This window comes from Rhyacophila brunnea, unplaced genomic scaffold (genome assembly GCF_057557595.1).
Source record: "Rhyacophila brunnea isolate RB1 unplaced genomic scaffold, BYU_Rbru_1.0 scaffold_1, whole genome shotgun sequence".
NCBI lineage: Eukaryota > Metazoa > Arthropoda > Insecta > Trichoptera > Rhyacophilidae > Rhyacophila > Rhyacophila brunnea.
The window spans coordinates 56,849,906-56,871,934 of record NW_028232751.1 but is presented as its reverse complement, the minus strand read 5'-3'; the positions used below and the strand labels follow the sequence as shown (position 1 = coordinate 56,871,934).

The following is a 22,029-nucleotide window of genomic DNA, read 5'->3' as shown; positions in this document are numbered from 1 at the left end:
GAAGAGGTTTTCTATAAACAATTATTAATTAGCACTTCGCTCAACTTATTAAATGAATATTTTAGACCAATGATCTGCGGATTAAAAAGTCCGCAGATCTGGGGTGCTCCACGTCAAAAAAAGTCCAAAGACTGTGAATCGTCTGACTTGCGTGCCAATGGAGCGCCGGCATTACTCTCCGAGGTGCCAGACTTCGTCCGTCGATCACTATGCAAATTCGATTTAACATTAATACGCGACCATTCGGACCGAAAAAAATCTGTAATTGTTTTAACCATTTTCATTGATTATTTTTTATTTATATATTAGAAAATGAGAGATTTATCAATAGTGTTTTTATTTGTATTTATGAAATTCATAAAAGAAAACACCTAAAACGTGTGTTGTTTGCACTGCTATATTATTTTATGCAAGTCTAGATATAAATAATACACAATTATAGGACTATCGGAAGACATTACGATAATCGCAACTTTTCACTTTTGACAGCTCGACATTTTATTTGTTCGTTGATCAATTGAAAATGTATTTCATCACAAAGCTGCCTAGATTAATCGTATAATAGTGTTTTAACGTGACATAAAGGGACATAAAGACATATGTCATACTAATTCGGCTCTCCAAAATATAGACACGTAAGACATTTATTAATAAATAACTGTTTATTATTTTTTTTACGTAATACATTTATGTACAAATGATAAAAGCGTCATACATAATATGGTATTATGCTCTTATCATTTGATCTGGAAACTATATTGGCAACAAATGATGTGACGTTACACCGTGTAACTACATTATAAATCGATATATATTAAACAATCACGTTTTCGCATTTTCTAAACATGTAACCTATTGGCATATATAACTTCTTTCAGATTTTTTACATTGTATTGTCAAGTTATCAACAATACAACTTAATATTATGTACACTTCAACAAATAAAGTCAGTCAATACACAACGTAAGAGTAAAAAAATATTTTATTTATTTTATTTTAAACAGAGAAATTACCAACTTCATTATCATTATCATCAGCTTTACTGTTTGGTGTAGATCTTGGCCAACCTATGAAGAGGTTTTCTATAAACAATTATTAATTAGCACTTCGCTCAACTTATTAAATGAATATTTTAGACCAATGATCTGCGGATTAAAAAGTCCGCAGATCTGGGGTGCTCCACGTCAAAAAAAGTCCAAAGACTGTGAATCGTCTGACTTGCGTGCCAATGGAGCGCCGTCATTACTCCCCGAGGTGCCAGACTTCGTCCGTCGATCACTATGCAAATTCGATTTAACATTAATACGCGACCATTCGGACCGAAAAAAATCTGTAATTGTTTTAACCATTTTCATTGATTATTTTTTATTTATATATTAGAAAATGAGAGATTTATCAATAGTGTTTTTATTTGTATTTATGAAATTCATAAAAGAAAACACCTAAAACGTGTGTTGTTTGCACTGCTATATTATTTTATGCAAGTCTACATATAAATAATACACAATTATAGGACTATCGGAAGACATTACGATAATCGCAACTTTTCACTTTTGACAGCTCGACATTTTATTTGTTCGTTGATCAGTAGCAGAGCATAGACAAATCGGACGATGTATTGTCCTCGGACTTTGGGCTCGCCAATATAGCGTTGACATTAGATATTCGAAAACAAATTAGCTTCGTAGACGACAAAATGATTGTCGTAGTAAAGAGGTTTTTCTTTCTGTATATTTTTATGTTACTCCATCTGGCAATTTTGGCATTTTTAGTAGCAGGCGATGATCGTTCTAGATTGACGTAAAGTGACCGGTATTAATTCGTAAGCCGTACATTATTAGTTAATCGCATATTTATTCGTTTATTTGTCTAAATAATTGTGTTTTAACGTGACATTAGTCGACTCTAGTGTCTGAAAATTGCCGAAAATCAGTAAAGATATACTTCAACAAATTTAACCTTAGTTTTTCAATTCAATTTTTTTAACTGTCAGATTTTCGTCTTGTCACAACTCTTCGCTTGTATCTACGTGCTGTGAGACTAAACGTATTACCGTTGGCTGATTTGTCTGTTTTTGTTTGTAGATTTTCATTGAGTTATGTATATTCAAATCATTCGGTTTGAGGTTGTTTGCCAATTTTTAAAAGTTTCCTTAGTGAAGTAAAGTGCTTTCATTCCATTTCAAATATCGTTATTTTTCATTAGATACAAGCGACCTTGTCGTGAATTTGTGTGCTTAATTGGAAAACATGATATCATTGATTAATCGTAAACATAATTTCTGATATCATTGTGCGAGCATTTATGAAGTGACATCGCACCGCATTGAAAATGTATTTCATCACAAAGCTGCCTAGATTAATCGTATAATAGTGTTTTAACGTGACATAAAGGGACATAAAGACATATGTCATACTAATTCGGCTCTCCAAAATATAGACACGTAAGACATTTATTAATAAATAACTGTTTATTATTTTTTTTACGTAATACATTTATGTACAAATGATAAAAGCGTCATACATAATATGGTATTATGCTCTTATCATTTGATCTGGAATCTATATTGGCAACAAATGATGTGACGTTACATCGTGTAACTACATTATAAATCGATATACATTAAACAATCACGTTTTCGCATTTTCTAAACATGTAACCTATTGGAATATATAACTTCTTTCAGATTTTTTACATTGTATTGTCAAGTTATCAACAATACAACTTAATATTATGTACACTTCAACAAATAAAGTCAGTCAATACACAACGTAAGAGTAAAAAAATATTTTATTTATTTTATTTTAAACAGAGAAATTACCAACTTCATTATCATTATCATCAGCTTTACTGTTTGGTGTAGATCTTGGCCAACCTATGAAGAGGTTTTCTATAAACAATTATTAATTAGCACTTCGCTCAACTTATTAAATGAATATTTTAGACCAATGATCTGCGGATTAAAAAGTCCGCAGATCTGGGGTGCTCCACGTCAAAAAAAGTCCAAAGACTGTGAATCGTCTGACTTGCGTGCCAATGGAGCGCCGGCATTACTCTCCGAGGTGCCAGACTTCGTCCGTCGATCACTATGCAAATTCGATTTAACATTAATACGCGACCATTCGGACCGAAAAAAATCTGTAATTGTTTTAACCATTTTCATTGATTATTTTTTATTTATATATTAGAAAATGAGAGATTTATCAATAGTGTTTTTATTTGTATTTATGAAATTCATAAAAGAAAACACCTAAAACGTGTGTTGTTTGCACTGCTATATTATTTTATGCAAGTCTACATATAAATAATACACAATTATAGGACTATCGGAAGACATTACGATAATCGCAACTTTTCACTTTTGACAGCTCGAGATTTTATTTGTTCGTTGATCAATTGAAAATGTATTTCATCACAAAGCTGCCTAGATTAATCGTATAATAGTGTTTTAACGTGACATAAAGGGACATAAAGACATATGTCATACTAATTCGGCTCTCCAAAATATAGACACGTAAGACATTTATTAATAAATAACTGTTTATTATTTTTTTTACGTAATACATTTATGTACAAATGATAAAAGCGTCATACATAATATGGTATTATGCTCTTATCATTTGATCTGGAATCTATATTGGCAACAAATGATGTGACGTTACATCGTGTAACTACATTATAAATCGATATATATTAAACAATCACGTTTTCGCATTTTCTAAACATGTAATCTATTGGCATATATAACTTCTTTCAGATTTTTTACATTGTATTGTCAAGTTATCAACAATACAACTTAATATTATGTACACTTCAACAAATAAAGTCAGTCAATACACAACGTAAGAGTAAAAAAATATTTTATTTATTTTATTTTAAACAGAGAAATTACCAACTTCATTATCATTATCATCAGCTTTACTGTTTGGTGTAGATCTTGGCCAACCTATGAAGAGGTTTTCTATAAACAATTATTAATTAGCACTTCGCTCAACTTATTAAATGAATATTTTAGACCAATGATCTGCGGATTAAAAAGTCCGCAGATCTGGGGTGCTCCACGTCAAAAAAAGTCCAAAGACTGTGAATCGTCTGACTTGCGTGCCAATGGAGCGCCGGCATTACTCTCCGAGGTGCCAGACTTCGTCCGTCGATCACTATGCAAATTCGATTTAACATTAATACGCGACCATTCGGACCGAAAAAAATCTGTAATTGTTTTAACCATTTTCATTGATTATTTTTTATTTATATATTAGAAAATGAGAGATTTCTCAATAGTGTTTTTATTTGTATTTATGAAATTCATAAAAGAAAACACCTAAAACGTGTGTTGTTTGCACTGCTATATTATTTTATGCAAGTCTACATATAAATAATACACAATTATAGGACTATCGGAAGACATTACGATAATCGCAACTTTTCACTTTTGACAGCTCGACATTTTATTTGTTCGTTGATCAATTGAAAATGTATTTCATCACAAAGCTGCCTAGATTAATCGTATAATAGTGTTTTAACGTGACATAAAGGGACATAAAGACATATGTCATACTAATTCGGCTCTCCAAAATATAGACACGTAAGACATTTATTAATAAATAACTGTTTATTATTTTTTTTACGTAATACATTTATGTACAAATGATAAAAGCGTCATACATAATATGGTATTATGCTCTTATCATTTGATCTGGAAACTATATTGGCAACAAATGATGTGACGTTACACCGTGTAACTACATTATAAATCGATATATATTAAACAATCACGTTTTCGCATTTTCTAAACATGTAACCTATTGGCATATATAACTTCTTTCAGATTTTTTACATTGTATTGTCAAGTTATCAACAATACAACTTAATATTATGTACACTTCAACAAATAAAGTCAGTCAATACACAACGTAAGAGTAAAAAAATATTTTATTTATTTTATTTTAAACAGAGAAATTACCAACTTCATTATCATTATCATCAGCTTTACTGTTTGGTGTAGATCTTGGCCAACCTATGAAGAGGTTTTCTATAAACAATTATTAATTAGCACTTCGCTCAACTTATTAAATGAATATTTTAGACCAATGATCTGCGGATTAAAAAGTCCGCAGATCTGGGGTGCTCCACGTCAAAAAAAGTCCAAAGACTGTGAATCGTCTGACTTGCGTGCCAATGGAGCGCCGGCATTACTCTCCGAGGTGCCAGACTTCGTCCGTCGATCACTATGCAAATTCGATTTAACATTAATACGCGACCATTCGGACCGAAAAAAATCTGTAATTGTTTTAACCATTTTCATTGATTATTTTTTATTTATATATTAGAAAATGAGAGATTTCTCAATAGTGTTTTTATTTGTATTTATGAAATTCATAAAAGAAAACACCTAAAACGTGTGTTGTTTGCACTGCTATATTATTTTATGCAAGTCTACATATAAATAATACACAATTATAGGACTATCGGAAGACATTACGATAATCGCAACTTTTCACTTTTGACAGCTCGACATTTTATTTGTTCGTTGATCAGTAGCAGAGCATAGACAAATCGGACGATGTATTGTCCTCGGACTTTGGGCTCGCCAATATAGCGTTGACATTAGATATTCGAAAACAAATTAGCTTCGTAGACGGCAAAATGATTGTCGTAGTAAAGGGGTTTTTCTTTCTGTATATTTTTATTTTACTCCATCTGGCAATTTTGGCATTTTTAGTAGCAGGCGATGATCGTTCTAGATTGACGTAAAGTGACCGGTATTAATTCGTAAGCCGTACATTATTAGTTAATCGCATATTTATTCGTTTATTTGTCTAAATAATTGTGTTTTAACGTGACATTAGTCGACTCTAGTGTCTGAAAATTGCCGAAAATCAGTAAAGATATACTTCAACAAATTTAACCTTAGTTTTTCAATTCAATTTTTTTAACTGTCAGATTTTCGTCTTGTCACAACTCTTCGCTTGTATCTACGTGCTGTGAGACTAAACGTATTACCGTTGGCTGATTTATCTGTTTTTGTTTGTAGATTTTCATTGAGTTATGTATATTCAAATCATTCGGTTTGAGGTTGTTTGCCAATTTTTAAAAGTTTCCTTAGTGAAGTAAAGTGCTTTCATTCCATTTCAAATATCGTTATTTTTCATTAGATACAAGCAACCTTGTCGTGAATTTGTGTGCTTAATTGGAAAACATGATATCATTGATTAATCGTAAACATAATTTCTGATATCATTGTGCGAGCATTTATGAAGTGACATCGCACCGCATTGAAAATGTATTTCATCACAAAGCTGCCTAGATTAATCGTATAATAGTGTTTTAACGTGACATAAAGGGACATAAAGACATATGTCATACTAATTCGGCTCTCCAAAATATAGACACGTAAGACATTTATTAATAAATAACTGTTTATTATTTTTTTTACGTAATACATTTATGTACAAATGATAAAAGCGTCATACATAATATGGTATTATGCTCTTATCATTTGATCTGGAATCTATATTGGCAACAAATGATGTGACGTTACATCGTGTAACTACATTATAAATCGATATATATTAAACAATCACGTTTTCGCATTTTCTAAACATGTAATCTATTGGCATATATAACTTCTTTCAGATTTTTTACATTGTATTGTCAAGTTATCAACAATACAACTTAATATTATGTACACTTCAACAAATAAAGTCAGTCAATACACAACGTAAGAGTAAAAAAATATTTTATTTATTTTATTTTAAACAGAGAAATTACCAACTTCATTATCATTATCATCAGCTTTACTGTTTGGTGTAGATCTTGGCCAACCTATGAAGAGGTTTTCTATAAACAATTATTAATTAGCACTTCGCTCAACTTATTAAATGAATATTTTAGACCAATGATCTGCGGATTAAAAAGTCCGCAGATCTGGGGTGCTCCACGTCAAAAAAAGTCCAAAGACTGTGAATCGTCTGACTTGCGTGCCAATGGAGCGCCGGCATTACTCTCCGAGGTGCCAGACTTCGTCCGTCGATCACTATGCAAATTCGATTTAACATTAATACGCGACCATTCGGACCGAAAAAAATCTGTAATTGTTTTAACCATTTTCATTGATTATTTTTTATTTATATATTAGAAAATGAGAGATTTATCAATAGTGTTTTTATTTGTATTTATGAAATTCATAAAAGAAAACACCTAAAACGTGTGTTGTTTGCACTGCTATATTATTTTATGCAAGTCTACATATAAATAATACACAATTATAGGACTATCGGAAGACATTACGATAATCGCAACTTTTCACTTTTGACAGCTCGACATTTTATTTGTTCGTTGATCAATTGAAAATGTATTTCATCACAAAGCTGCCTAGATTAATCGTATAATAGTGTTTTAACGTGACATAAAGGGACATAAAGACATATGTCATACTAATTCGGCTCTCCAAAATATAGACACGTAAGACATTTATTAATAAATAACTGTTTATTATTTTTTTTACGTAATACATTTATGTACAAATGATAAAAGCGTCATACATAATATGGTATTATGCTCTTATCATTTGATCTGGAAACTATATTGGCAACAAATGATGTGACGTTACACCGTGTAACTACATTATAAATCGATATATATTAAACAATCACGTTTTCGCATTTTCTAAACATGTAACCTATTGGCATATATAACTTCTTTCAGATTTTTTACATTGTATTGTCAAGTTATCAACAATACAACTTAATATTATGTACACTTCAACAAATAAAGTCAGTCAATACACAACGTAAGAGTAAAAAAATATTTTATTTATTTTATTTTAAACAGAGAAATTACCAACTTCATTATCATTATCATCAGCTTTACTGTTTGGTGTAGATCTTGGCCAACCTATGAAGAGGTTTTCTATAAACAATTATTAATTAGCACTTCGCTCAACTTATTAAATGAATATTTTAGACCAATGATCTGCGGATTAAAAAGTCCGCAGATCTGGGGTGCTCCACGTCAAAAAAAGTCCAAAGACTGTGAATCGTCTGACTTGCGTGCCAATGGAGCGCCGGCATTACTCTCCGAGGTGCCAGACTTCGTCCGTCGATCACTATGCAAATTCGATTTAACATTAATACGCGACCATTCGGACCGAAAAAAATCTGTAATTGTTTTAACCATTTTCATTGATTATTTTTTATTTATATATTAGAAAATGAGAGATTTCTCAATAGTGTTTTTATTTGTATTTATGAAATTCATAAAAGAAAACACCTAAAACGTGTGTTGTTTGCACTGCTATATTATTTTATGCAAGTCTAGATATAAATAATACACAATTATAGGACTATCGGAAGACATTACGATAATCGCAACTTTTCACTTTTGACAGCTCGACATTTTATTTGTTCGTTGATCAGTAGCAGAGCATAGACAAATCGGACGATGTATTGTCCTCGGACTTTGGGCTCGCCAATATAGCGTTGACATTAGATATTCGAAAACAAATTAGCTTCGTAGACGGCAAAATGATTGTCGTAGTAAAGGGGTTTTTCTTTCTGTATATTTTTATTTTACTCCATCTGGCAATTTTGGCATTTTTAGTAGCAGGCGATGATCGTTCTAGATTGACGTAAAGTGACCGGTATTAATTCGTAAGCCGTACATTATTAGTTAATCGCATATTTATTCGTTTATTTGTCTAAATAATTGTGTTTTAACGTGACATTAGTCGACTCTAGTGTCTGAAAATTGCCGAAAATCAGTAAAGATATACTTCAACAAATTTAACCTTAGTTTTTCAATTCAATTTTTTTAACTGTCAGATTTTCGTCTTGTCAAAACTCTTCGCTTGTATCTACGTGCTGTGAGACTAAACATATTACCGTTGGCTGATTTATCTGTTTTTGTTTGTAGATTTTCATTGAGTTATGTATATTCAAATCATTCGGTTTGAGGTTGTTTGCCAATTTTTAAAAGTTTCCTTAGTGAAGTAAAGTGCTTTCATTCCATTTAAAATATCGTCATTTTTCATTAGATACAAGCGACCTTGTCGTGAATTTGTGTGCTTAATTGGAAAACATGATATCATTGATTAATCGTAAACATAATTTCTGATATCATTGTGCGAGCATTTATGAAGTGACATCGCACCGCATTGAAAATGTATTTCATCACAAAGCTGCCTAGATTTATCGTATAATAGTGTTTTAACGTGACATTAAGGGACATAAAGACTAATGTCATACTAAATCGGCTCTCCAAAATATAGACACTTAAGACATTTATTAACAAATAACTGTTTATTATTTTTTTACGTAATACATTTATGTACAAATAATAAGAGCATCATACATAATATGGTATTATGCTCTTATCATTTATCTGGAATCTATTTTGGCAGCAAATGAAGTGACGGCACACCGTGTAACAGTGGCGCACCCAGGATTTAATATTGGGGGGGGGCAAGGAACAGAATGTAAATTAGTCCCATAGGCTCTGTTTCTTCTTCACAGCATAATTTATCGTTTATCCGTCTTTTGTATATTGCACTCGGTGTAACTACACCATGGTCCCCACATCCTAAAACGGGCCTTCAGGCTAGGATATTTGGCGGGCACCCTACCTACCGCTAAGATTAAAGGCAGTGTGAAACACTACACTAACGTTTTTCAAATTGTGTTTTAGTTCAAATTAAGGGTACCTACTTATACAGTGAATTATTAGCGATTTTTAATACATCTACTTTAATAATAGAGCTGTCGAATCAGAAAATATATTGCACAATTGTATAATTAAAAATTTTCATGGGCATGAAATATAAGCCCCGCAGGCGATATTTTTTTTACTTTTAAAGCTAATTTATGATTTGTTTTTATCTCACTTATCTGGTCAACCCCACACGCCGGGCTAGAGGCTAGAGCCCTGTCAGCCTTCCCCAGGCCATGACCTACACCACTCCGGTATTCGGGTAGACACCGAGAATTTTTTGACATTTCCATTAGGGATTGGGTTTCTAAAAAAACCCGACATTAGTGTTTCGAAATTTTTGTGTTAGAAATTAAAATCTAAGATTTTTTCTAAAAAGCGTGCTGGGAATTACAAATCATTTTTTGCTGTGTTTTTATTTTTCTAAGCCCAAGGTATAAGTAGTTTATTGGCTTTCAATTTCAATGTTTAAAATCATTCTGATCATTTTTATGTTTGGGGGGTGCCCGGGCCCCTTGCCTCCCCCCCTCTCGCCCCCCCCCTGGGCGCGCCACTGCCGTGTAACTACATTATAAATCGATATACACTAAACAATCACGTTTTCGCATTTCCTAAACATGTAACCTATTGGCATATATAACTTCTTTCAGATTTTTTAAATTGTATTGTCAAGTTATCAACAATACGACTTAATATTATGTACACTTCAACAAATAAAGTCAGTCAATACACAACGTAAGAGTAAAAAAATATTTTATTAATTTTATTTTAAACAGAGAAATTACCAACTTCATTATCATTATCAACAGCTTTACAGTTTGGTGTAGATCTTGGCCATCCTATGAAGAGGTTTTCTATAAACGGTTATTAATTAGCCATTCGCTCAACTTATTAAATGAATATTTTAGACCAATGCGAACACCAGTTATAAATAAATCACCATGTCTTTAAAAATAAATAAGAACGTAAGGAGCGCACGCATACAACGAACCGCTACTAGATCCACATTTGACAGATCATCGATGTGTACCTACCTATTGGCTTTGCATGCGCGTACCAGTCCCATTTTTTCAGTTTCTTTCTTTATAAATTAATAATATATACACCCACGCTTTAAAACAGTTTGATAATCTATACAAAACCTATATATATATAAACTCTTCAAACTCCACGTTGACGTTTCTTGTCATATCGCGTGTGCAATTTTTCGGTGCGGACGCGTATCTTTAGTGCGCGCGCATTGCCTCCGATGTATATCACGCCATGCGCGCTCAAACATACGGCCGGTAATAAATTGGATCACGCGCGAGCTAACCAACGATTGTCCAAATGCTACAGGCCGATTATGTATTCGTCCATGCGCGGTAGGCCAATGTCAAATCGATTTTGTATAGTGATCGACGGACGAAGTTTGGCAATTCGGAGAGTAATGCCGGCGCTCCATTGGCACGCAAGTCAGACGATTTACAGTCTTCGGAATTTTTTTTCACGTGGAGCACCCCAGATATACGGACTTTTTAATCCGCAGACCAGGCTTGTTGGATTTTAAACATGTTTGATATTTTAAGCCAGCGCTCCATTGGCGAGCCAAAATTCCGAGGACAAGAAATCGTCCGATTTGTCTATGCTCTGCTTCTGATCAGCGAACGAATAAAAAAGTCAAACTGTCAAAAATTAAATGTTGCGATTATCGTAATGTCTTCCGATTATTCTATTATGTTGTGTTATTTATATGTTGACTTGCATAAAATAATATAGCAGTGAAAACAACATATGTTTTACGTTTTATTTTATGGATTTCATAAATACAAATAAAAAAATAATTGTTAAATCTCTCGTTTTCTTATGTGTAAATTAACAATTTAATCAATGAAAATGATAAAAACAATTATATTTTTTTTCGGTCCGAATGATCGCGTATTAATGTCAAATCGAATTTGCACATTGATCGATGGACGAAGTCTGAGAACTCGTAGAGTGTAATAAGTACCTATCAAACATGTTTAAAATCAAATTAGCCTGGTCTGCGGATTAAAAAGTCCGCAGATCTGGGGTGCTTCACGTCAAAAAAAGTCCAAAGACTGTAAATCGTCTGACTTGCGCGCCAATGGAGCGCCGGCATTACTCTCCGAGTTGCCAGACTTCGTCCGTCGATCACTATGCAAATTCGATTTGACATTAATACGCGACCATTCGGACCGAAAAAAATCTTTAATTGTTTTCACCATTTTCATTGATTAATTTTTAAATTTGTATATTAGAAAATGAGAGATTTATCAATAGTGTTTTTATTTGTATTTATGAAATTCACAAAAGAAAACCTAAAACTTGTGTTGTTTTCACTGCTATAATATTTTATGCAAGTCTACATATAAATAATACACAATTATAGGATTATCGGAAGACATTACGATAATCGCAACTTTTCACTTTTGACAGCTCGACGTTTTTATTCGTTCGTTGATCAGTAGAAGAGCATAGACAAATCGGACGATGAATAATTGTCCTCGGACTTTGGGCTTGCCAATGTAGCGTTGACATTAGATATTCTAAAAAAAATTAACTTCGTGGACGGCAAAATGATTGTCGTAGTAAAGAGGTTTTTCTTTCTGTATATTTTTATTTAACTCCATCTGGCAATTTTGGCATTTTTAGTAGCATGCGATGCTCGTTCTAGATTGACGTCAACTGACCGGTATTAATTCGTAAGCCGTAAATTATTAGTTAATCGCATATTTATTCGTTTATTTGTCTAAATAATTGTGTTTTAACGTGACATTAATCGACTCTAGTGTCTGAAAATTACCGAAAATCAGTAAAGATATACTTCAACGAATTTAACCTTAGTTTTTCAATTCAATTTTTTTAACTGTCAAATTATCGTCTTGTCACAACTCTTCGCTTGTATCTACGTGCTGCGAGACTAAACGTATTACAGTTGGCTGATTTATCTGTTTATGTTTGTAGATTTTCATTAAGTTATGTATATTCAAATCATTCGGTTTGAGGTTGTTTGCCAATTTTTAAAAGTTTCGTTAGTGAAGTAAAGTGCTTTCATTCCATTTAAAATATCGTCATTTTTCATTAGATACAAGCGACTTTGTCGTGAATTTGTGTGTTTAATTGGAAAACATGATATCATTGATTAATCGTAAACATAATCTCTGATATCATTGTGCGAGCATATTATGAACTGACTTCGCACCGCGTTGAAAATGTATTTCATCACAAAGATGCCTAGATAAGTCGTATATTTATTCGTTTATTTGTCTAAATAATTCTGTTTTAACGTGACATAAAGGAGCTCGTAAACAAGCAACTTTTGACAGCAACAATCGAGGAGTTGTAACCATCGTATTGCAATGCAACCCCGCGCATGGACGATCGAGCGAACGGCCGAGTTGAAAATTTGTGTTCAGACACAAAAGTTTACACCGATTCGAACCGGCCGGGACCCATTGGCAATGCTTTTAAATGAGAGCCCGCGCATGATACATCATAGCCGGCCGAGATTGCACTCACACAAGCACGCACAAGTGACGCGGTTGTATGGAGCGCACGCATACATCAAAACGCCACTAGATCCATATTTGACAGATAATCGATGCGTACCTATTGGCTTTGCATGCGCGTACCAGTCTTGACAAAATAATTTCAATGAATGTTTAAAATTTTTTTGTTTCAGAATTTATAATGTCGAGTGAAAATAAGGAAGAATTAGAGAAACCAAAACTATCTTTTCAAACTTTAGATAGAAAAGATAAAAAAAAAAATGATGAATCATATTTCATAGTATTTGATGATAAAGTTCTGAAACCACCAAATAATATAATTTTGGATACATCGGTGGTAATATACAACTTATCCAGTATTCTAAGAATCTTCCCAACATTGGCCACTAAGCTCACCAAGAGCACACCTGTTATCTTTGAAATCGATGATGACGAAGTACCTAAGACACAACCGATAGGTAAGAATATTTTCAAACTAATATGAATCTGATTCAAATTAATACATGTCAAACTTCCATTAATAAATTGTTGAATACAATTTTCAGTCCCTTTTACAAATTATACACCGGAGAGTTCCTTCGCCATGGACTTACTGACAATCTTCCTAAAAGAGATACGCTGGGATCTTATTATACTTACAGATGAGGAGATGGAAATCAAAGCCCATAAAAATGTTCTCATTTCAAGGTATGAATGACTTAAAATAAATTATGAAATGAGTTTACTTTAGAAAATTGTTTATTCACAACTTTTTAATGTGCATGTGTTTCTAAGATTTTTTTGGTTTTGATAATACATACTTGAATAATTATTAAACAATTCTTTTTCAGATGCCAGTATTTCGCAAGACTCTTCAGCGGTGAGAGCAAATATGAAGACGTCATTTTTCTAGACGGGTATGATCTCTTTTTTAATTTAAAATTGTTTTCATATTCATATTTACATTCATTTTTTATTGTTTCTTTAATGCTTTGCATTTTTAATAATTTTAAAATAACGGTTAAATTTGTAGTGTTACTCTAAGCCAAATGTATTAATATTCCTTCGGGAGGCCGTCATGTTCTACTTTGGATTGTTGATGTAAATAACTTTTTCTTAGTTCATGTCCATTCCTTAGCTTCAGCATATGAATACCACACAGCACCTCCAATAATCCCTGTCGCTATCCAGTCCTATTGCATTTTACCATGTTATGCCAGCATCACGTAGTTCTATCGTATACTTCATGTGAATGGTATTTAACGGCCTTACAAGATGCCGGGATTTGTTTGGTTTCAAGAACAGGCAGGCCTGATTGAGATTCTCTTGCGGTAGATATATCTAATACGTCACTGAGTTAGGCTCAATGTCGTGTCTTCAGTATCAATGTGATGACATAATAAGCATGTACATAATGTTCCTAATTTATATTTTTCCCCCTAATATTCGCCACCAATTATTATGAATATATTTGTTGATACACCATCACTGCCCTAGGGGTAGTAATTTCTATAAAATATTGTTTTTTTAATCGCGTTCTTCGGTTTTCTTTTCAGATACATGTTTAGGACCGTCCATTTTGCTATATGCCACCTGTATGCGGGAACCATCAAAGTGCCAAAATGTGTTAACCTGGAGGATTTGGCTGACCTGGCAGCAAAGCTTCTCTCCGATGGGATATCCGCTTCTTTGGATGATGCCCTGGCCAGTAGATATTGCCATAATTTCCACGAGGTAAGTGTCTTCATACTAGCATATTTGTTGCGAGCACAAAATATTTGATTTGGTACTTATATAATAGCTGAGTGTTCCTTCTGCGAAACAATATATTTTGCTTAAGGGCTCACATGCCCCACGTAGGTCTAAATTGAGATTTTATGTTATTTTCAGAGCATAAGCATGGACATTCCTTAAACGTCGTTGATAATCTTGTTATATAATTTTGAAGCCTTATTATCTTTTATATTCATCTTAAACATTTGATGACCGCGTAAAGTATTTTTATTACATAAAATAGTATTCTTTTAAACCTCTCGATTAGAATTTAGTAATATAAGTTAAAGTGTATAGAAATATACCAACGGCGTTCCAATAAGAGGTCCTTTTTCTTGAGTGTGTAATTTAACAAGATAATGAAGAGCTATTCGAAGAATCGAGGTTATCACAAGTATTGTTTTTGTTTTGTTACGCCAAAGAAGTATAACTTCTAACGCGCGTACGTATGTACACACACCGTTTTTATTTCTTTTGGTTTGGTACATGTTCAAACACGCGCGGTAACATGATCTTACTCCCTACTTCAGTTATCGTTTCTCAATTTATGGCTACGGCCGTATGTTGTAGCTTAACCACTGGGAAATGCCAATAGAAATAGCGTATTTCAAAAAAAATAGTACCTTTTTCTTAGGTCAATAAGTAGTAATACCCAGAAGAATGATAGGAAGGAACTCACATGTATGTCGGTGGTAAAATCTTCTTCAGTATTATTTTTGATTGAGGGTGTGTGTGACATCACGGGGTTTAATTATATAAAACACATCTTTTTGATTTAACAATTTCCCTGCGCAGGGACATTTAATTACATTAACTTTTCAGACATCGGTTGGATTACATCATTAATTACACTTACACAAGAGTCTTAGATTTTGCTATCGCGCAGTCATTACATGGGAACACGTGTTTGAACACATTAGCCGAATCGGCGCGAAAGCATTTTATCGTGGACGCGACGCGTGGTTTTGAGGTGATTATAGGGATTATTATTGAGCCGATTACACAAAAGGAATTCACTGATTTATAGTAATGAAACGAGCGCGACTTTACAATTTACATCGTAAAGAATCCGGGCCGCACCAAAGGTGCAGCCCTGGATATCAGCTTCCACTTTGGCGGTAGAATAAGTACTGTCCTCCCTTATCTGCAACGAACATATGGGTGATGAGACAGCGGGAAGGGGTGCAAAGGGAAGGCTTTCGGTCAAGTCAAAACCTAACGGTGATCTTTTCTGTCACTTCGACCGGGCGACGATCTCGCCGGCAGGTACAATTTTTTCGCCCATCGAGGGTGCTATTGTTTACTTAGCTTTGTCAGAGATTCTAAACATTCGCCAGGGGAGTTGGGTATTTTTGTTGTTAAATTGTTGATTCGGAATTTGAAACTGTCGCGCCGGGGTCCTTCTTCGTCTGGTAACAGTAGGTACTATAAAACAATCGTTATTCGTAGGATGTTTTATCACGTTTGAATGGTCAAAGACATGGCTTATAATCAGTGTCTTTAAAATTGTCTTCAAATGTGTTAATTGTGCCCATTTTTTGAATAACAAAATGCCTAATTCTTGTCAAATTTGAGATCATAGAGATTATAAATATAATTTTGTATCGTAAATATTTTACTACATAATGGCAACAACAATTTTAGTAATGGTTTTATAAATGTGTTTCAATTATTAAATCCAAAAAATCTTAACACCACTGCATATGGATGTACTGAAATATGACTATATTCTAAAACACTATATTGAAAGTTTTAAAAGAATACTATTTTATGTAATAAAAATACTTTACGCAGTCATCGAATGTTTAAAATAAATATACAGGGTAATAAGGCTTCAAAATTATATAAATAGATTATCTACAACGTTTAGGGAATGTCCATGAATTTATGGAATGAAAATACCATAAAATCTCCAATTTGACCTACGTGGCGCACGTGGGCCGTTAAGATTTTTAAATCTGACAACCTAATCACTTTTTTCAACAAATTATCATGATCTATTCAAATGACTTACGAGTAGTAATTGTTGGAACGATCAACTTGTTGATCTCTATCCAATTATTTATTTAGCAAATGAGTGGTTTTCCATTAGTTTCTTAACTTTTTCTAGATGTCGTGTATATATATATAGCCCGTTGTTTATAAACAGAATCGATATACATGTTTACATGATGAATATGCGAATGCGAATGCAGTTTTTAGGATGTGGAATTAATGTAAAACAAGTGTGATAATATAATAATTGTTTATCCACGCGCATGTTGGTGGGTGAAATTATTTTGTGCAATTATGCATTATGCTGTTTCTTTTTTGCCAATTTGCCGGGACGAATATAGTGGGATAGGTACTTATCTGTCTTTATTATTGTTTCGCTTGCGAGATGTAGATGTTCACTTTTTGTTTAAAATTCAGGTATTTGTCACACATTACGTTTGTGTCTGTCTGTTTTATGTACTTATTTATTACGATATTTGCTGAGCGTGTACCTGTAAGCGATTTATAAAAGTGCAACACTGTCGTCAAGTAAACGCTTTTCAACTTTTCATATTATAGAATGGTAGCATCGTGGCTGTGTACCATATATTATTATTCGCAGTGTTAAATTTTTTAAATATTTTAATATATAACAACTCGTCACATATCCGTGTTGAATGTTGTGAAAACTAATTTCACATTTGTATTAATTATTAGGATCACTCTGTCCAACAACTACACAATACCAATTATCAATTGTTTTTCACCAGATTGTTAAAATTTTGGAAATGCAGAGTTACACTGCAGTCTGCGATCTGCACTATTTCACATTTATAGTTGTGCCACAACACCCGCTTCACATTACCAACAGAAGCTTAGATGATTTTTATAGCTCGATGATATAACAATCACCTAAGTATTGTAAAATTTTACAACAGAGCAACAAAAATATTATGAATTTTATTCATGTGTCAGCTTTTCTTTGTGATATGATACTAGACATTTGTCATGTTTTTCTTTTCAGCCTTGTTCGACCTGCAAAGTCTCAGGGTTAGAGTGCTTAAGATTAACGCATTCTACAGAAAATGATATGTTCAGCACAGTTTTGAAATGGATTAAAAAATATATTGAAATATTCAAAAGCGGCATTGCGCAATTCGAATTACCAGATAATGTAGTTGAGATGGTTTTCGAAGATTACCATCCAGAACTGGTAAGTTAAAAGAATGTATATCAGAATAATGGAATTTGATTTTTTCTTATATTACCTTGATAATATAATTGTACTGGAGTAGTTACACAATGTACCTATCTCTATGGTTTTAACCTCTAAACTAATTAATTTGTAAATGATTACATTTCTTTTTTTCCAATAATAATGGTTTTTAAATAATTTTGTGTTGAAAAAAATCTTATTCACAATTATCACAAGTAACCTACTATGGCGTGTTTGCACTGATGCAGCGGTGGCAAACCTATGGCACGTGCGGAATTCTGCTGCCACGCGATTATAGTAATATCTATCTATATGTTATATAAAATACCAAGTATGCTTGTTTAGATGTATTAATGTAAGTCAAATGTGGCTTGTTGGTGATATAAAATCATATCATTTAGCTTTTAATTTTAATAATCTTTCGTATTGAAGTTTTGAAATATGACATTTATACAAAAGTTATTTAAAAAAAATAACTCATTTATTTAGTATCTACCTAGCAGTGGCAGTGACATTATATTAATTCGATAATCAATTTCATTCAACTAATCTTTGTTATGTATATTATATAATATTACATACAATTATTAAAAAAAAATACAGAGCTGTTACTTTGTCATACAATACATCATATTACACAGTACCTACCACTTGGCCAACATCTCGACGATGACTACATCTGAATACTGGATAATAATTCCAACATATTAGTATGCATCAGCTGTGCGCGCGCGGTGATCTCGTCAAAAACGCTAAAATGCTACATGCTAAAATATTATTTAAGCTTCAATTACATTGAGCTACTTTACGAGCTGTTTGTTGGCGAATTTATAATCTGCCTGTAAAGTCGCCCAGTGTCGCCAACAAACAGCTCGTAAAGAAGCTCAATGTAATTGACGCTTTACTGACCGCTGCGACTCTATCGAAATTATTATAGCCACAATTATGGTAACTTCAGTTGAATCTGTTTACGGGAAAATTATTACTTATACACAATAATATGCACTTTGGCACTTTCTTGAATGAGATTTTGTTCGCTAGCGAAAGAGGTATTATATTTTTATTTTGTGTATTATTGTGTCAGTAGTTTCAGTCAATAGGTTATGGTAGTTCTCGTATTGTCTATATAATGCTCCATCCAGAGTAGAATTTGTGTTTTATAATAATTTTCAATAATTTAATTTAAACTAATGTATTTTCATTTCAGAACAAAGACAACATCATGGAAAACTTAGCGATGTTCGCAACGATACTGAATAATAAAAACGTCAGTGAAATGGTGGCGACGTTTGCAGTTGTCAAACAATTTATTAAATACATTGCATCTAATTTAAATGCTGTCGTCTGCTCGAATGCATTTTTAAAATTAAAGGAGGACACAGTTAAGCATCTGTCGCCTATTGTTATCAATTGTCTTTTGCTGGCAGCAGAACGAGCCAGTGTAAAAGATGCAATCAGAGCATACGATAAATTGGATGATCTAACCGATGACCGGATGCATAAAATGTGGATTAATCTAAATAGCGAATTATCAGTGATATGCGAAAAAGTCTTAATCAAGAGTGTACTCCTGAACAAGCAGCGGCCACAATGGGTGGTGGAAGCAAAGATACTGAAACCATCAGTGAAACAGCATATCGCCGATTTACTTTCTGCAGTACGGGCATATACGGACTTTAGGCTTGTGCGCAATGTAAGTTTATATTATTTTCCTTTTTTTCACCAGACCTAGAATTCGAACCCAGGACCCATAACACATTATAGGCTGACATATTACCGCTCGGCCGTCGTGGGCGCTTGAAATAAAACATGTCTTTTTTAATTGTGTATTTAATGTGTACCCAGAGAATGGACCTGCTAGGTTGATATAAATTACTGACATCCATTTCTCGTAAAAAATATCTGTTATGGACCTCTTCGTGAGGCGGCCAATATCGACACCGAATTGTTGTTCCAATTTTGTAACTTACAAAAACAAGAAGTTTTCTTTTTCATTTAGAATATTTACAATGGCTATGTACTGTGTTAACTATATTATTTTTCCTTGTTTGCAGAGAAAAAAGACCATGACAGTACGAGAAGAAACTGATATTATCGTTAATGCCGTGGATATCTGCAACGCAAAGAAAAAAGATGACCGTTTGAAGAAAAAACGTAGGTCTCAGGACCAGACTAAAACTAAACATGCTCCGAAGACAACAGTTATTTACCGAAAAGAATCTTTCATATATAAAAAAACCGTGTTTACAGCACAGGTAAAGAATACTAAATCAAATAATTCATTGACGACCACAATAAAGAGTCTGTCAAAGGATGCAACAACCGCGTCAGCCCTGAGTCGTACTAAAGCACCGCAAATTGTCAAATTGAATAAAAAATCTAGAATTCCAGTGCCAATTGTTGGAAAGGCGTCAAAGGATGCAACAACAGCGTCAGCCCTGAGTCTTACTAAAGCACCGAAAATTGTCAAATTGAATAGAAAATCTAGAATTCCAGTGCCAATTGTTAGAAAGGCAAAATCACATCAGGGCAATCCACCTAATTATGACGAAATTCTTTTGAATTTATGTAGGGGAATTGAAACGCTTAATATCACAGATAGTAATGTTGGTGTGGCACAATCACATCAAGACAATTCGCCAAATTATGAAGAAATTATTCAGAATTTATGTAGGGGAATTGAAACTCTGAATATTACAGATAGTGATGTTGGTGTACGACCTGGAACATCGGGATTTCAGCACTCAACACAAAGCAGCTCTGCAAAGGTGGTTCAAAAATCACCTCATGAAAAGAAATATTAAACTGTTGCTTCTGTTATAAACCTGACTGACCCAGCTTTTGTTTATTTGGAATCGATTATCTGTTTGAAAATTTCCTTTTTATATTTTTATGTTTATTTGATAGATACCTACATAATAAGTGTTTTTCCAAGTATGTATAATATCTTATCTCATCTGTCAAGTATTTTTTTTCAGTTTATTTTTTACATACTTTATTTACTAAGAATTCCTACATATTTCCAAGTGAAATTAATTTCAAGTTATTTAGTCATCGTGCTTCAACTGGCCGTGATGATAATGATTTATATTTTTCAATTATTGAAATAATGAATCAAATTATTCTTTTGGGTTTTTTTTTAGTAAAGTATCAACGATTTTTTTGCAGACTTTGTAAATTATTATTCAAGCGTCATATTTACAATGAATCAATCTTCAAAGATATTCCACCTGCACTTAACTGTAACCTGTACTGTCATCTGACTTAACAGTACAATATAAACATTCCATAAATAATTAATACTGTCTTTGAGAAAAAGTGACGTGAAGTTCCATATACTGATCATATTATGTGAGATAAGTTGAGTCAGTCCACATTCTGATTATTAAAATGACCTCATTATAATTTAAATTATGTAATTTTCATCTCTCTGTATTATGAACTATGGCAATATCAGTTTATTTTAAAAGAAGTCATGCCATTTTATGCACTGTATTTATATATTTATAATCATCAATAACCATCAGCAATAGTTTTATAATATAATTAGTTCTTTTCAAATTTTATTGCAAGAGTGCTTATTCGTTGGACTATTTTTTTTTATTAAAAGGTCTGTAGCTTAGTATTTCTTATATTTCGTAGGAGTCAGTTATAATTTTATCTAAATATGAATCAAACATGCATGATATTTTCCTACCATTTATTGTTAGGTTATGTTGCTCGAGTATTTTGTGAGGCGATATGCTGACATTCTTGTAAGAGTTAGTTGGTGATAGCTGGTCGATTAATCTTATTATTAAATTATATGTATTACTTCAAATGTTCACTAAAGAAGCTGCCATTCCTAGAAATGATTAACAATGAATGTAG

General features: G+C 33.0%; 1 protein-coding gene across 1 annotated transcript; it reads left to right on the top strand.

Moving 5' to 3' along the window:
- Positions 1-7,402: 7,402 nt before the first annotated feature.
- On the top strand, positions 7,403-20,963 carry LOC147079995 (uncharacterized). Its single transcript, XM_085946169.1, has 8 exons — positions 7,403-7,464; positions 13,391-13,675; positions 13,763-13,904; positions 14,048-14,113; positions 14,753-14,930; positions 17,968-18,156; positions 19,367-19,852; positions 20,214-20,963. Exons 2-8 carry the CDS (start codon positions 13,399-13,401, stop codon positions 20,961-20,963), a joined length of 2,088 nt encoding a protein of 695 aa, XP_085802295.1. The 5' UTR covers positions 7,403-7,464; positions 13,391-13,398.
- Positions 20,964-22,029: the final 1,066 nt, after the last annotated feature.

Coding starts and splice junctions, on each gene's coding strand:
- LOC147079995 (XM_085946169.1), top strand. CDS start 13,399: ATGTCGAGTGAAAATAAGGAAGAATTAGAGAAACCAAAACTATCTTTT. Junction 13,905..14,047: donor AAAAATGTTCTCATTTCAAG/GTATGAATGACT, acceptor ATTCTTTTTCAG/ATGCCAGTATTTCGCAAGAC. Junction 14,114..14,752: donor GACGTCATTTTTCTAGACGG/GTATGATCTCTT, acceptor TTTTCTTTTCAG/ATACATGTTTAGGACCGTCC.